At 31.5% G+C, this 17,891-nt stretch overlaps 1 protein-coding gene across 2 annotated transcripts; it reads right to left on the bottom strand.

Moving 5' to 3' along the window:
* Positions 1 to 1,898: 1,898 nt before the first annotated feature.
* On the bottom strand, positions 1,899 to 17,857 carry LOC132721252 (prostaglandin reductase-3-like). Of its 2 annotated transcripts, none has more exons than XM_060705543.1 (11): positions 17,639 to 17,857; positions 15,691 to 15,778; positions 14,848 to 14,943; positions 13,392 to 13,490; positions 11,409 to 11,477; positions 8,444 to 8,518; positions 6,630 to 6,701; positions 5,756 to 5,817; positions 4,054 to 4,156; positions 2,749 to 2,934; positions 1,899 to 2,305 (listed from the first exon to the last, which is right to left on the bottom strand). In XM_060705543.1, exons 1-11 carry the CDS (start codon positions 17,773 to 17,775, stop codon positions 2,246 to 2,248), a joined length of 1,047 nt encoding a protein of 348 aa, XP_060561526.1. In that variant the 5' UTR covers positions 17,776 to 17,857; the 3' UTR covers positions 1,899 to 2,245. The 2 variants fall into 2 exon arrangements, with proteins under 2 accessions (XP_060561526.1, XP_060561520.1); XM_060705537.1 differs by lacking the exon at positions 17,639 to 17,857 and adding an exon at positions 17,216 to 17,459.
* Between the last annotated feature and the right edge of the window lie 34 nt (positions 17,858 to 17,891).

Consider the following 17,891-nt stretch of genomic DNA (forward strand, 5'->3'; position numbering starts at 1 on the left):
TTTGTTGAAGTTTAAATTAAGATCCGGGTTTTTTTTTAAATAAAAAAGTTCACTTCCATTTATAAAAATTTTTTTTTTATTACAAAACCGTATTTAACATTTTTTTTATAAATTTTTAAAACCCAATGAATTTAAATTTTTTTAAAAAAATTTTATTTTTAAATTAAATTTAAAAAAATTATTAAAAAAGTTTTAGTTAAGGACTTACTATCATAAAAATTTAAAAAAGGGAAAAATTTTGCACTAAGGGAAAAAATTTGCTTTAATCTCCTTTTCAATATTTCGAAAACAAGTTTTTATGGAAAGGAATTCCCTTGGCTTCAAAATCGTGGTTCCCTTTCTGCCAAGAAAAAACTGTTAAAAGGGGGTCTGGGTTGTCCCAGAAAAACCCCCAAAAAAATTCCATTACCTTTAATTTTTACTCGGAAAGGGAAAAAAAAAAATATTTTGAAAAAAAAAATTTTCAGATTTTTTTGATGCCTTAAAAACTTTTAATTTTTTTTTTTCAAAATTTTTTAATTTTGGTGTACTTTCCTATACATGTATATATCACAAAAAGAAATCATTGGTCAATATTATAGCAGAACACTCTTTTTTTATCTGTTGCTCTTTGGAAATAAGTACAGTTATAGTGAATAAGTGTTTTATATGGAAGTCAAAAAACTACTTTGTTTACATTTTGCTACTTTTATGACAAATTTTTTCACATTATTGCTACTTTATTCAGGTCAGAAACATCTGACATTTCACTAAAACCATAATTTAAACAGTATAAAATTCAAGTTTGCCCACATTTTATCAGTGGTATTGTATTTGGTATCTTATAGTAAGCCTTAGAGTTGAATTATTTTTTAGGGTTGTAGCAGGGGTCTAGGGGCGGGGTAGGGTGGGGTGTCCAAACACTGATACTGACACCTGTGTGTTTGCCCTTTCTAACGATGTAAAAATGTGAAAAAATTTATTTGTTTCTGAGGCATTCTGTACCTTTAAATAATAAGAGAACTCTAAGTCATTAAAACATTTTGAGCACCGGCCTATATTTGATGAATAGATGAATTAACAAATCTCCTTGTATCAAAATTACAACTGGAATTTTGATACTGATGAAAACAGAACTTTAAAAAAAATTTGTTTTACAAAAATTGGAGAGTAAAAAAACACATTAATTCTTACAATATCATTGTAGAATTAACCTTTAAACACAATGAAAATTTTATGTTGATATTAACAATGTACACTGGCTTCGGTTCAACAGTTTCCAGAAAGGAAGAAATAAAACAAATCATTTTGTTTGAAATAAAAAACATTTATTCTGCATGTGCATAAAAAACAGAAGTTAACAATATTAGATCTAAACTTGTTTTTGTTTTGTTTCTTTTAGCCATAAGGAAATTATCACAGATACACTAAATTCCTCTTAAATCAATGATCATATTAAATCTTAAAATACAGAATTTGTTTGTTTAGCAAAAAAAAAGAAACCGCAACAGATTATGGTATACTCATTGTTTATTGTCATTAAAATCATAGTTTTTTGCCTCCTGACTAATAACATACAAATATACAATTATGAAATATATTTTTTTTAATTCTTAATTAATGATACACATTCATTCTTGGGGAGAAACGAAATTAATAAGATCTTGTGGCAAGTTAGGCTATACAATGTCACATAGTTGGTCGTTGCCAAAATGGATAATGGAAACCTTTGAAAATGATATATTTGTATAATTTCTAAAAATAGCACCATTAATACTTTATTACCTCCCTTTTAAAAATATGTAAACCCGAACAAAAAAAGGAAAGACACAATTAACATTAATTCACAATAAAAACAAAATCCAATCCTCAACAACTGAGTAAATATAGCTGAACATATAACACGAATAGTTTTTAAAAAATTTGACCTTTACGAGAAAGGTCAAAATTAATGTTTTAACTTTGGAACAATAATACTGTTACCGATTCTTTGCATAAATTAAAAATATGAGATATTGTGAAAAAAGAGGTACTTTTTTAACATCCCTGATGTAATGAAAATGTAACTACATGTATGTATATGATTTCCAAAGATACAATGACCTTGACCATACAAGGTCATAGTTACATAAGTTCGTGACCTTTACCAGAGAGGTCAATACAGAATGCACTTTACAACCAATATAATTCACTTTAAAAATTCAGCACATCCTTGTGTTTTAAGCGATAGTTTTGTCGTATTTAAAGGTCCATGGATAATTATGCACTAGAGTTTCGAACTAACATCTACAACAATCTTTCCGATACTTTTCTTGGAATACAGATGCTGAAATACACATAAAAACAAATCTTACAGACATTTCATGATTTGTATAATATTTTATCCTTAGAGAGAATGTTTAAGCAAGTTTTGACTTTTTTTACATTTGTATATATATGTGTATTAAAACATTTTTTGCTGTCAGGATCAGGTTATGGTTGAACTGGGGGTCATGATTATGTTTTCTTATATGACACAAGTTTTGGTTATTTCAAAGAATCCCACTAAACAATGGTTCAAATTTCAATTTTTCTCATTCATGTATTTAAATATACTTGTATAAATATGCTTAAATTTCAAAATAGGTATGTGTCAGGGGATGGATATAAATCTACAACCCAGTCCCCCCTGCTTTTTCCCTTTTCCCAAGTGAGACCTGTCACATAAGAATACCAACAAAGTATCAAAGTAATGAAATGCAGACCATATATTTAAGTTGGAAAATTTACCTCAACAGCATCTACGATTTTTTCTAAACCAACAAACGGCCCAGCCGATGCCTTCTCTCCCATGTCAACAAAGCTCTTCAATTTCCCTTCCTTATGATACTGTATCTGTTGCATCACATAGGGCGCTGTATCTTTAGCAAAATTCATTAAAAAGAAACCGCGTACACTTGCTGATATTCTTAAGAGCTGGAATAAAGATTAAATCTTAAGAATAAATCAAGGTGTAGCCACTGATATTCTTAAGAGCTGGAATAAAGATTAAATCTTAAGAATAAATCAAGGTGTGGCCACTGATATTCTTAAGAGCTGGAATAAAGATTAAATCTTAAGAATAAATCAAGGTGTAGCCGCTAATATTCTTAAAAGATTGAATAAAGATTAAATCTTCAGAATAAATCAAGGTGTAGCCACTGATATACTTAAAAGCTGCTACAAAAAAACATATGCTGATTTTACTCATTGTTTGGTTGGTTAAATGTACGAGTTTTTAGTTGTATCAGATTGATTGACAATTAGCTAAATAGCCAGAGTTTCTTACTTCTGTACCTGTACTTGCCAGTTTTCTTTACACATATAACTTCTATTAGCAGTGGTAAATGAATACCGCAATAACCACTATTTAGCCACTTCACCAAATCGCATCATATGATAAATTTTATCATTATAGGTAAATATCTAATATCTTAAAGTGTATGAAGCTATATATATTGATTAAGTATTGTATCAAAATTCAAAAAATGTAAAATTTAGTAACTGTTGTTTTCATTAAATTATGGATATTTCTTGTAACAAAGAATGTCTTATTACTCGTAAAATTTCCCCGCTGGTATTTTAGGTAGGTCTGGCGATGATATTATGCATGGCTTAATATTCATTTTCTATAAAATATACTGTCAAATATCCTTCGTAATCATTTTAATCACAATATAAATAATAGTTTGACAATCCCTTAACAGCATATATTAGCCGTGTCATGACAAAACCAACATAATGCTTTTGCGACCAGCATGGATCCAGACCAGCCTGCGGGTCCGCACAGTCTGATCAGGATCCATGCTGTTCGCTTACCAATGCTATTACAAGTAGAGAAACTGATAGCGAACAGCATGGATCCTGAACAGACTTCACAGATGTGCAGGCTGATCTGGATCCATGCTGGTTGCAAACACATTATGTTGGTTTTGTCGTGACGCGGCTCATATATACATGTACATGTATATATAGCTTTAAACACTTTAATAAATGCTCAATAATTTGAAGAAAAAAAAACAACCTATGCTAACAATATGCCAAAATAAAACTTACTCTTGCTGGTAATGTGGAAACTGTATGGGATGGTTTATATCCCTTATCTGTCTCATAGTTCTCGATATATCCTATGATAATCAATCTCCCATGTGTAGCCAAACTGTAAATAAAAAACATACAGTCTTAAATTGTCTTATTTTACCATTATCGTCTAGTTCTTATTCTTTATATTTGTACTTTGATATTGTTGGCAAATGGTATTTCATTATTAAACTCCTAATACTTGACAGTCGACAAAATGGAGACAGCAAGGTATGATCATTGAGGTATGAATCATTATAGTTGTGAATTTTAATTAAAGGGACTCATTTCAGGTTTTTTGACATGATGGGACTGGAAATAATTTTTCGCGATTAATTCTCCATTTGATGACTAGGTCTAGACTCTAGACCAATAACATGTTGATAACTGTCAAAAATGACCCAAAATTCATTCACACTTTTCACTCAAATTTAGCTAAAATAGCATAAAAATACAAAATTCAAATTATTTCTGAGTATATTTCTTAATTATCTTTTGCATATCATTTAGTTAGTGCCCCAACTAACCTATGTAAGAAATTCAAATTTTAAAGATTTTAGGCTTTCGGACCTCAGTGGAGTTCCTTTAAAGCCAAATATATTTTATCAAAACAAAATTTAATATTTAAATCTCAGGACATGTAGACAATGTATTGTCCTAACGTTGTGGGTTTCTTGGTTCAGCCCTACACTGCTGAGGTCATATGACAACTCTCAATCTTTTCTGTAGTGCAGGCACTTGAGTAGAACCACCAACCTTCCATAATTCAGCAGAACAGTGTAATGTTTTACTATATTTCATTTTTTTTTCTTTGTTTTGTTTTTATTTGGTTGGGTTTAAACCATTTTATGTCGCACCACAGTAAAGGTCATATGGAGACTTTCCAGCTTTACTGGTGGAGGAAGTTTTCTGGTGCACCCTTGTGCATTATTTCAGACACAAACATGCACCTGAGTAGAACCACTGACGTTCCGTAAGCTAGCTCAGACTACTATTAAAGCTTTCTCAAATGAAAGAATTTGAAGATGTTGGCGCAGTCAAAACTAAAGCGTTGAGAGGCAGTATATTTTCTTCCTCAGCAATATATGCAACCAAAATAGAGGAACAGTCAACAGTAAAGAGTCTTGTTAGATCAGCCAGGCTATCATGGCTTTGTAGTGGTCACATAGGTTTACATAGATCTCAAAATGTCAAAGAATTGAATTTATCAAACACTAAGCCTTAAATTGATATAAATTTCTATCATAGAAAAACCCTGATCCACTTGCAAACAGAGACTTCACAATCATTAAATACCATATCTCTTTATTTGCAATACCAGTATAGTTTGTCTAAGAATAAAGGTCACCTCTCCACAAATGACAACCCTACAGGTGGTCCTTGTGCACAGACTTGACTGTAATTCAATTTCATTGAAAGAAAAACAAATGAGCCGTGTCACGACAAAACCAACATAATGGGTTTGCGACCAGCATGGATCCAGACCAGCCTGCGCATCCGCGCAGTCTGATCAGGATCCATGCTGTTCGCTATCAGTTTCTCTATTTGTTATAGGGTTGGTAAGCGAACAGCATGGATCCTGATCAGACTGCGCGGAGGCGCAGGCTGGTCTGGATCCATGCTGGTCGCAAACCCATTATGTTGGTTTTGTCGTGACACGGCTCAAATAAAGTATTACTTTTCAACGCAGGTATCGAACATGTCTCCACCAATAGTTTCATAAACAACATCTAGCCCTTTCTGGAAAACAAAATATATTTTTGTTGCCGTATGTTCAACACTTTTTTATGCATAATCACACTCACATTATTAGTTACTGGTTCACATTATTGAAAAAATTAAAACTTATAATGTATCTAAAATAAAAGAACAATTAACATGGCTTAATCAAATGACATTTCTATTTTGTTTGAAAAATAAAATAAATACATATGTACAACAGTTGATAAGCATTAAGCTAGCCAAGTACATTTTATAACATTGCAGGTTTTTCTTTGGGGGTTGGGTTTTACCTTGCACTAACACAGTGTAGGTCAAATGGTAACTTTGCAGCTTTATTGGTGGCAGAAGACCTCAGGTGCTCTTCCATGCATTATTTTCAGGCACAAACGGACACATGAGTAGAACGACAGACATTCCATAAACCTAAGCCTGATAGCTTTCTCATGTGAAAGATCCAATGTCACCATTGGGATTCAAACATACAGCGGTAAAGGGCAAGTGGTTTAAAATCAATGACTTTAACCACTTGACCAAAACCACCCCTAAAACATTGCAGATACAGTAACATTTAAAAGTACAAGCTGCTGGCCTCAGAGCTTCCAATTCTGCAATTTGAATTCTTAAATAATTCTCATACAAAGAAACAAATGGGGCAATTTTTACAAAGGGAAACTGCTGACTCATAGTATCAAATTATATATACATGTAAATTGTTAACAATTGAACAGATTCATACAGTTAAATATCTATGCACAGATAAATAAAAAAATTCATTGTAAGCTAAAAGCTATTTTGTACCTCATTTGATCGAAAAATATTTTAATTCTTACCGGATATTCTTTTTTCAAAACTTCTCTAAGGTTCTCTGTCTTGTAGTTCACTGGTCTATCACAGCCTATTGACTGAAGAAAGAAAATACATATTTAGCAGGCTAAGCTTTCACAAAATGTTTACAAACTTATTACCAATAAACATTATATTCTGTAATAAACAATAAAACTTAACATAAATGTGTGGGGTAAAAAACAGCCGCATTGGCCTAAAAAGGCTGCATAACTCTATATCACAAATATAAAGAAAAGAAACAAGACATGAAATTTTGTATCATATTCAATGATATCTTATACAAATCCAATCAAAGAAGTCTTTCAAAAGTTTGTGAAGAATCAGATAAATGAAAAACGCTAAATTTAATGTGTATTACAAACAAAAAAAAATATAATTTTTTTAAGTTTAATTAATTTCATTTTCATTCATGAACTCTGTAGTAATATCTAATTTTAATTTCTGAATTGGAATACTGTTTGGCATTAACAAATTGCAAATACAAGAGCCTGTCAATGTATTTCTGAACTTTTTTCAGGAAAATGCATTTATTTATAGTCTACAGTAATTTTTTACTTAATTGAATGAAGATAAAAATGTTTATTGAAACAGTCTTAAGCTAGTCCTGAAGTTGGTTTTATGTCCTTAGACTTAGGATACACTTAGGACTAAGATTCTATGAACTATATTTCTATATCAGAAACTTTAATCACTTTGTAATAAATGTTATCTCCACAGGGTTTGCCTAAAATACGAAAGTGAGATTTTTAATGAAAGTGAGCGAAAGGGACTTTTAGAATTTGAATTGTACCGTTTTAATAGAATTTTACAGTAAAATTGCTGTTTGTAGACCTAACTTATTAGCTACTAATTATGTATATTATAATAAATAACCATAATCATGAAAAAATCGCCATTTATTGGCCTAATATACAAGTTCAGCGATCTTCCTTTCTCTTGCATAGAAAAATATGAAAGTGACTTGTAAAATATTAAATATAGAGTTTGAATTGAAAATGTACTTAAATTGCAGTTTGTAAACGTATATTTTCAGAAACTAATAATTTGATATTCATCACTATATTTCAGTTAAACTCTATATTTGATATTTTAGAGGACACTTTCATATTTTCTATGTGAGCGAAAGGAAGATTGCTGAACTTGTATATATAGAAATTATGTAGAAAAAATGGGGTAAAAATCATCATAATGATTATTTTTTGAAAATAAATAATATTAATTTTGGATATTATACACCTGATAAATGCAATATATGTATAACTTTCAATTCAACGCTTTATTTCATATTTTACAAGTCGTATATTCTTCTATGTGAGCGCAAGGAAGATCTCAGAACTTGTGCGTAGAAATTATTCAAACAAATGGTGATTAAATCATCATAATGATTATTTTTGAAAATAGATATTATATATTTCAGATAATATACGTCTGCAAACTGCAATTTTAGTATAAATTTCAATTTAAACTCTATTATTTAATATTTTACATGTCACTAACGTATTTCTCAAAGTGAGCGAAAGGAAGATATAGAAATTGTGCAAATAAATGGCGATTAAATCATCATAGGGATTATTCTTGAAAAGAAATATTATTAGTTGTTAATAGTATACATCTACAAACAGAAAAATCACTGTGAAATTCTACTAAAACGGTACAATTCAAATTTTAAGTCTGACTTTCGCACACTTTCGTCAAAAATCTCACTTTCGTATTTTAGGCAAACCGGTCTCCACATACAATGTATCAACTTAACACATGTCTCCATCTTAATCAAACATACACTGTATTAAAAGAATACCTTCAGGAACTGTATCTTATCTTCAGAAGAACATGTACCTATCACATGACATCCTTTCAACTTAGCCCATTGAACCTACAAGATAAAGCACCACATCATGTACAATAGTACAATATTAGACTGACAGCAGCCATCACAGAAAATGTTCATGTACAATAGTTGATACGAGGGTTGTTCATAAAGTAATAAGACTGCAGCTCTATTGTTCACATCTTTTAATTTATGTACACAATTTTACAAGCCACAAATATTGGAAAATGTCCACCATATACAGTGAAAAATTCTAAATAATATGTATACAAATAACAATTCTGTGAAAATTTCAAATGACAAGGGGTATGTGATCTGGTGCATGCTAACAACAAGAGCCCGGTTTGAGCCGGGTGATGCTCCCCGAATAGGTTTTGGACACAGGAAAGTACACCTCTTGTAGTTGTGGAAAAAGTTCAAAGTGCAAAAATCCAAAATTAGGCAAGGAAGACTTACTGTTCTTTGCACTGCACTATCAACCTACAAAGTTTCTTGTTGATATCTCTTATGGTTTCTGAGTTATGTCCCTGACAACTTCAAAAAGTAAAAATAAACAAAGGGCAATAACTCCAGAATTAGGCAATGCAGAGTTATGATTCTTGTGCACTGCACATCTACCCATTGAGATATATCTACCTATAAAGTTTCATGTTGATATCTCTTATAGTTTTAGAGTTATGTCCCGTACAAGATTTTTCTATAAGGGGAGATAATTCAACTAGAACTCCGCGAGTCAGATGTGTCGCCTTGTGAACAATGTAGTTTAGGGGAAATGGCCAGGACAAAAATGAAATATGAAAAATAACAAAGGGCAATAACTAAAAAAATAATATGTGCAGAGCAGCATTTCTGTATACTGCACTTCTTATCAATAAGATCTATCATTCTATAATGTTTCAAGTCCATAGCTTTCATACTTGAGGAGAAATGACCAGGACAAAAATAAAGTAAGAAAATCAACAAAGGGCAATTACTCAAAAATAAGAAATGCAGAGTAACAGTTCTTATGCACTGCACTTCTTTTTAATGAGATCTATCATCCTATGAAGTTTCAAGTCCATAACTTTTATACTTTCGGAGAAATGGCCTGGACAAAAATTAAGTATGAAAATTAACAAAGGGCCATAACTCAAAAATTAAGAAATACAAAGTACCGATTCTTGTGCACTGCACTTCTTAATAATGAGATCTATCATCCTATGAAGTTTCAAGTCCATAGCTTTTATACTTAAGGAGAAATGGCCCGGACAAAATTAAAAAATGAAAATAAACAAAAGGCAATAACTCAAAAAATAAGAAATGCAGAGTACCAGTTCTTGTGCACTGCACTTCTTCTTAATGAGACCTATCATCCTATAAAGTTTCAAGTCCATGGCTTTTATACATTAGGAGAAATGGCCCGGACAAAAATAAAGTATGAAAATTAACAAAGGGCAATAACTCAAAAATTAGGAAGTGCAGAGTACTGGTTTTTGTGCACTGCATTTCTTCTTAATGAGATCTATCATCCTATGAAGTTTCAAGTCTATAGCTTTTTTAGTTGAAGAGAAATGGCCCGGACAAAATTAAAGTATGAAAATTAACAAAGGGCAATAACTCAAAAAATAAGAACTGCAGAGTACCGGTCCTTGTGCACTGCACTTCGGGTTATTGAAAGAAGCATGCATACCAAGTTTGAAGTCAATTAGACTTATAGTGACTGAGTTATGCTCCGGACAAGCTTTAGCGGACGCCGACGCCGACACAGACGCCGCCGCCGCCGACAAAAGTAACCCCTATATGTCACCTTTTTAAGGCGACACAAAAATGAGGCTTAAAAGAGTTATGGTTCTTTTGCACTGCACTTCTACTCAATGAGATTTATCTACCTACAATGTTTCATCTAGATATCTCTTATAGTTTTAGAGTTATGTTCCGGACAAAGTTCAAAGTGTTAAAATTAACAAAGGGCAATAACTCCAAAATTAGGATAAAAAGAGTTATTGTTCTTATGCACTGCACATCTACCCATTGAGATCTATTTACCTACAAAGTTTCATGTTGATATCTCATATAGTTTTAGAGTTATGTCTCGGACAAGATTTTTCTATCAGGGGAGATAATTCAAAAACCAGGCAAAATAGAGTTATGGTTCTTTGACACTGCACCCCCCCTCAATGCCCTCTACCACTGTATGAAGTTTAAACAAATTATCTCCAAGGGTTTTCAAGTTATACTCCAGACAAGACAATGGACGGACAGACGGAAGTTCTCACAGGACAGTAATTATGTGGCTACCCTATTGTTCTCTCTATTGTTCTTTTTAGCCACACAAAAGAAAATAGCCACATAAAAGCATTACGGAATGAATGACATCAAAGAGAAAGAACAGTTACCTATTGTCCCTCTAGCCACATAAATTACTCTCCTGTGAGTGCGGATAGACAGACGGACGGACAGACGGACAAGGCGCCGATAATGTCACTTAAATATATTAAAACATGTCAGTGGAATATATGGAAAAACAGATAATAAATCATGAATAAATTAGAAGTACAACTCTAAGCTTCAATGATTTTTATAACACACTGCACCAGGTCTGTGTAACCATTCTTATTCAATATTCAAGGGACACGCATTTATCACAATACTTCAATAAACTCATGCTCAAATTGTAGAGAAAATATTTTACGATCACAGTTCACATTAAAATATTCTAAATTTAATGCAATATGATGACACAAGACTTTTAGTCTAATTTCTTTTTGAACAACTCTCATATGACTGACAACAATCATTAAATATTATTGGTATGTACAATAGTACAATAGTAAACTGAAAGCAAATTTAATAATCACAGAAAATGGTCAATTTAAAATAAGACAAAATATGACTGAAAATGGAAAATTGTCAAGTTTTATTGGGATTTTAGTTATAAAAATGCATATAAACTTACAGCAATTTGGCCTGTACCTCCTGCTGCAGCAGTTACCAATACTGTCTCACCTGACTTGAGTTCTCCAACCTGGAACCAGACAAAAGTTTTATATATACAAAAGGGACATAACTCTTGATATACATTACAATATTCATTACTATACCATTTAATTACATAATGAACAAGCAATTATCATAGTATTGCAAGCAATCCATAAGTCCCCTACCGGTAAGAGCCCAAGCAACATTCTAAAGGGCCATTGGCCATTCACTTAGGTTCCTATTTTAAGTAAATTTGTTGAAAAAGTTCTTTAAAAGTGATCACAGGAAACAGTTTTAATGTACAGACAGACGGACTGAAGGACACTCTAAAGTTATTTTTTAAACATCCCTGTTATCAAAATATAACATTTTTAAAATCCTATCATGATTGAAGAAGTTGGAGTAAAAATTACCAATTTCTCAAAAGGGGCATAATTCTGGAAATAGTCTTGCTAGAGTATTGAACACTCACAAATGTTGAGTGACAATAAGAAACATTTATATGAAGTTTGAAGTAGATACATTCAGAAAAAGAAGTTATTTAAAAAAATAATGTTTTTTTCATGAAAATTTTAAGTTCAAGGGAGGTAATTCTGATAAATTTTGTGCTAGAGTTGTAAACCTTGTCACATATAATGTGGTTGATGACAAGCAACTTATATTTAAAGTTTGAAGAAAATACCTTGAGAAATAAAGAACTTATAGTGAAAAAACTTAAAAACTAGAATCAGAAATCTTGAAATTCAGTCTATTTGTTGCCATAGCAACCAGAATTTTCAACATAGGAAGATAAAAAAGGATGTGCATAATTTCCATACTGCCATCTACCCATATGTCAAGTTTCATAAATATATTTTCAGTACTTTTTGTGTTATCACTGGATCCAGGTTATGTGTAAAATTTGCCATATTTTCAGTCTATTTGTTGCCATAGCAACCAGAATTTTCAACATAGGAAGAAAAGAAAAAGACGTGCATAATCTCCATACTGCCATCTATCCATATATCAAGTTTCATAAAAATATTTTCAGTACTTTTTGCGTTATCGCGGGATCCAGGTTATGTGTAAAATTTGCCATATTTTCAGTCTATTTGTTGCCATAGCAACCAGAATTTTCAACATAGGAAGAAAAGAAAAAGACGTGCATAATCTCCATACTGCCATCTATCCATATATCAAGTTTCATTAAATTATTTTCGGTACTTTTTGCGTTATCGCGGGATCCAGTTTTGTGGACGGACGGACTGACGGACAGACAGACGGACTGACAGACGGACGGAGGGTAAACCTAAAGTCCCCTCCGGTAAACCGGTAGGGGACTAAAAACATATTATCCCAAATGTATACATATGTATTGTGAAATCTCAAAAGTTAATGCAATATTCAGAACCTGAACATTTGTCAATGTATTTCATTGCACATTCAATGTCAACAAATACAGGCTGTACAGACATCAGTGTCCTTGACCTTGGTCTCAGTGATCCTGAACTTTACACAAAATTAGGAAACCACCCAAGGTTTAATTTATATATGTGCCAAACAAATATTAGAGGCATTAGTCAATAAATATTATATAAGGAATAGTGTAAAAAAATCCATTTGAACCATCAGTGACCTTGACCCTTAACTCCACCCAAACTCAGAGAACCATCCAAGGTTTCTACCTATCAATTATAGAAGATAACTATCACTTAATGGAGTTGCCAGGGGAATCTGTAGGGCAGTGCAGAAGAATTACACAATGCGGAAGCATTAAACCACTGAGAGGACAGAGCAAAAACTATGCTCCCAGAAACTTTTTTTTTGGAACATTAAAAAACTTTCATCTAAAGTATCATGAATCAGAAAGACTTCTCGAAATTTAGTTAATATAGTGCTGAATCATATTGTGTAGCAAACCCAAAGAATTTTAGTTAACAATAACTGACGGCAAATTTTTCTCTACACCTCAGACACTCACCTTATCTAATGATATGGCTGCTGTATTTCCACTCAATATGAAAGGGAGATACTCTGCTTTCACTTCTGGTAATGGAACACAGACACTAGCTTTAACAATCTGAAAATGTTTAAACAAAAATTGTCATACCCTCAATTTCTTTACTAATTTAAATTACTTTATCTAATATAAAGAAACTTTACACCTATGATTTGTGAAATTAGTTAGGAATCCAGAGAAAGTTAGTATTTCAAATAAATTTTATAAAAATTATTTATACAGACCATTCTTGAAATAAAAAAAAGATGCTATTCATTGGCAAATAAACTTAACCCTAAGAATGCTAATGGTAACTGATTCTACCCATGACTGTTACCAGTGCAGACCAAGGTCTGCGCAATCTGATCATGGTCTGCACTGTTTGCTATTCAGCCGGTACTTTATCATTAAAGATTAACAAAAAATTTGCAGTTCTTGTAGAAATTATAAACAAGACCTGTCTGGGGACAGCGCCTTCCACTTTTCTCAGTACTGGGATATAACATAACAGCAACATAGGAAAGAGGGCATAACTATGCAAACATGCTTATCAGGCTTACCTGCCCTTAATAGTCGACAAAATTAATATTTCAAGTCTTAAGTTAATACCTTTAACATTGTTTTTTTGTTGTTTTTTTTTTGTTTTTTTAAAAGGCAACTATTCTGAGTCTAACAAGGGAAATAATAAAGTAAAAAATGCTTTCCATGTTATCTCCCTATTGCAAATGCATTTCAAACTTAATAGTGAACAAGTTCTCCGTTGAGTTTAAAATGAATATCTTTCATACATTTTGAGAAATGTACCTTAACAAAAAAGTTAACCAAGAAATTCAAACTAAAAAGGGTTCATAACTCAAAAAAAATTTTTTTTTAAAGTTATCTACCTTTCAGAAATGCATTCCAATTTAAATTTGAAAAAATATTCCAAGTTTGAAATGATTAACCTTGACAGTTTTTGAGAAATTGACCTTTAAAAAGATAAAAATTAAGTCAAAAAGGGGCATAACTTTGTTAAAATAATTTTAAGAGTTATCTGCCCTTCTGAAATGGTGTCATATTTTGATAGTGAACAAGTTGATCAAGTTTGAAGGAAATTACTTTGAAATTTACTGAGAAACAGCACCTTAACAAAAAGATTAACCAGAAAAAGGGGCATAACTTTGCAAAAAAAATTTAAGGATTGTCTGCCTTTCTGAAATCGTGTCTTCTCATGATAATAAACAGGTATACCAAGTTTGAAGGGAAGTGTTTTTATAGTTTCTGAGAAAATGGCCTTAACAAAAACTTTAACTGACACCAACGCTGGCAAGAAGGTCATGACAAAAAATACAACACAGCTAAGGTTTGTTCTTAATAATTAAAAAAAATCACTTTCAGTTCATTTCATTACAGTCACTGCCAATTATGATGTACCTGAATTTAAATACCAATGCTTTACCTTATAGTCACTGAAGGCACCATACTGTAAGTACATGACAGGTTGGCCTGGTTTGTACATTGCATTGGGACCAGCATCCACAACCTCTGCTACAGCCTGGATGAAAATAAAATACACTTATTTGTATCAAACATTTTGCATTTGTTTGTTTTGCTGGGTTTAGCACCTGCCTTTGATAGTATTTCAGTAGCCTGGGTTCCCCGAGATGTTTGTTATCTATGACGATCGAGTATGAAATAGCGCGTATGTTATGAATAAGCAAAAAATATCAACGCCTGAATCCCAGGCTAGTATTTCAGTATTCTTAAACAGTATTTCAGTATTCTTAACCAGTATTTTAGTATCATTTAACAGTATTTCAGTATTCTGTAACAATATTTCAGTAATCTTTAACAGTATTTTAGTATTCTTGAACAGTATTTCAGTATTCTTTAAAAGTACATTTGTGTATTTTAGTATTCTGGAACATTATTTCAGTATTTTTAAACAGTATTTCAGTATTATGTAACAGTATTCAGTATCCTGAAACATTATTTCAGTATAAATTGTAACAGACTATTCAGTATTCCGAAAAAGTATTTCAGTATTATGTAACAGTATTCAGTATTCTGAAACATTATTTCAGTATAATGTAACAGTATAAACAGTATTTCAGTATTATGTAACAGTACTCAGTATTCAGTAACAGTATTTCAGTATTATGTAACAACATTCAGCTAATAAACAATTTAGATATAGTTAGAGAACAACAAAACAAGTCTTAAGCTGATAAACAATTTAGTTATACTGAAAAACAAAACTCAAGAAAAAAAGGAAAGTTGAGCATATGAAAGAAGTTCTTACCTCGAAGCCTATGTCTATAGGATATTTAGCTGTAGGATCATACCTGCCAGCTGTAAAGTTGATATCAGATGCATTTATGCCAACAAACCTGGGCATAGAAAAAATTTGTCACTTACAAAATACCTCTTATAAAAATAATATACATAATTATATCAAAATAAACTACTTATTTCGCTCTCCTCTTGTACAACAGTTCCAACAAAAAATGTTTGCCAAAATGGATTATTTTTATCAGACTGCTATTTTAGTTTTACTTTAAGATACTTAAACTAAAAGAAGCTCCAATAAGGTCTAAAAGAATTTTAAAAAATAATTTAACCCTTTCGCTGCCAGAGGGTAATTGTTTTATTGATCACCTATTTGCCAGAGGGTTTTCTAAGAAATTACTATATTATTAATTAATATAATTATTATTATTTGTTATTAGTATTATAATAATTATGTATGTTTCCAAATCTGTGAGTATAATAATAATTATTGTCGATGGTATAATTTTCTTTATATTTATTATTATTTTTATAATTATTATTATCAATTTATTATTATCTACTATTTTTATTATAGAAACGGCTAAAGCCATCCATATGGCAAATACGCCGAAAATAAAAGGGACGGCATAAGGTGTCCCTATGGCAGTGAAAGGGTTAAATTTAAAAAAATAGTTACAATGTATATTATTATACTTGGGCATTTAAAATATAAAAATCTACAAACAATAATTTAAAAATATACAAACACTTATAAAGAAATATTCTCAGAATTAAATTGAATCTTGATTTAATTTGTGATTTTAAACCCAATTTAAGTTAATTTTAAATTGTACTTCATTTTGAGTCATTTTGCACAATTGAAAAGATTATTTTGGAAAACCGGAGTGAGAGAATCATTGGAAATTGTAGAAACAAGTAATCAGGCCATATCTACATCAAATAGCGTACTTGAATGAGAGATTAGTGAAAGCTTATTTTTGACAGAAAAAAATTATACAATATTATCATGGCTAGTAAAAAATATAAGCCATAATTATTACATATAACTTAATTGTGCAACTTCCCTCATTTTTTTTAACTCTGTCATGCATTTAATATTAAATCTATTTTGCAGACTTTTCACAATAAATAAATCAAGCATTATATTACATATAAATATATATACTTACATCATGGCTGTAGTTAAAGCCATACTTACATATAACTTAATCATACATGTGAACTCTCCCACTTTTAGCGGGAGTCTCGACTCCCACTTTCTGTAGGCATATTTTCAAAGATTTTTCTTAAAATAAGGGGTATTTTCACACATTAAAGAAATCTCCCTCTTTTTGATGTCAGAACTTTCTTCTTTGTTTATTGAGAATCCTAAAATCTCTCTCTTTTTGAAGAAACATCTACCACTTGATCATCAAAAATTGTGCAACTTCCCTCATTTTGAAACTCTGCCATGCATTAAATATTAAATCTCTTTTGCAGACTTTTCACAATAAATAAATCGAGCATACATACATTTAATAAGCGTAAATTCCTACCTGTTTTTTACAAGAACCTCACCATCACCTGGTTTTGGTGTTGGCTGTGTAACTATGGAAACAACCTCCCTGAAATTTGAGCTTGCCCTCGTTGCAACAAGCTTGCGTATGGTCGACGGTAATTTTTTACTAGCCATAATTATATTATGTAATTTTCTCTATCAAAAATATTTAAACACAAATAAGCTTTCACTTCTCTCATTCAATTTCAAATACGCTATGTAACCCTGATCTCACACTGACCCAAGTATATATATATGGTAAAAATTCTTGTTCCATTAAGTGAACCGTCATAGTTTCCCCTTTAATCAATAGACTGTTATCTATAGCAAACAAACACCGTCCTACATTCCACTGTGACCTGTGCACAACTTTAGGGTAGATTACAAAAAAACTTGACATGGACATGAAAATTTTATTTACCTGTTTTTCACCAGTAACTCTCCATCTTTGGGTTTAGGGGTGGGCATCGTTTTAAAAGTAATAACATCCCTAAAGTTTGGGCTAGCACGCAATGCAATAAGTTTCCTGATAGTTGAAGGTATCTGCCTACCAGCCATTTTCGCTTTGTAGTCCTAGAATATGACCTATCAATATCATTATCATTTTTGACCTGAACTTGTTACAGGAAATGTTACAGAGTGACTGCCCTTGAATGCTTACATCAACTATGCAT

This window comes from Ruditapes philippinarum, unplaced genomic scaffold (assembly GCF_026571515.1).
Source record: "Ruditapes philippinarum isolate M1 unplaced genomic scaffold, ASM2657151v2 ctg4200_1_1_1_1, whole genome shotgun sequence".
In the NCBI taxonomy this organism is placed as follows: domain Eukaryota; kingdom Metazoa; phylum Mollusca; class Bivalvia; order Venerida; family Veneridae; genus Ruditapes; species Ruditapes philippinarum.

Bases quoted from the DNA above. Each gene is read 5' to 3' on its own strand.
- LOC132721252 (XM_060705543.1), bottom strand. From the start codon at position 17,775: ATGGCTGGTAGGCAGATACCTTCAACTATCAGGAAACTTATTGCATTG. The intron at 5,818-6,629 runs GTAAGAATTAAA...TTTGTTTTCCAG, and splicing joins TTTTGAAAAAAGAATATCCG to AAAGGGCTAGATGTTGTTTA. The intron at 2,306-2,748 runs GTAAATTTTCCA...TGTGTATTTCAG, and splicing joins AAATCGTAGATGCTGTTGAG to CATCTGTATTCCAAGAAAAG.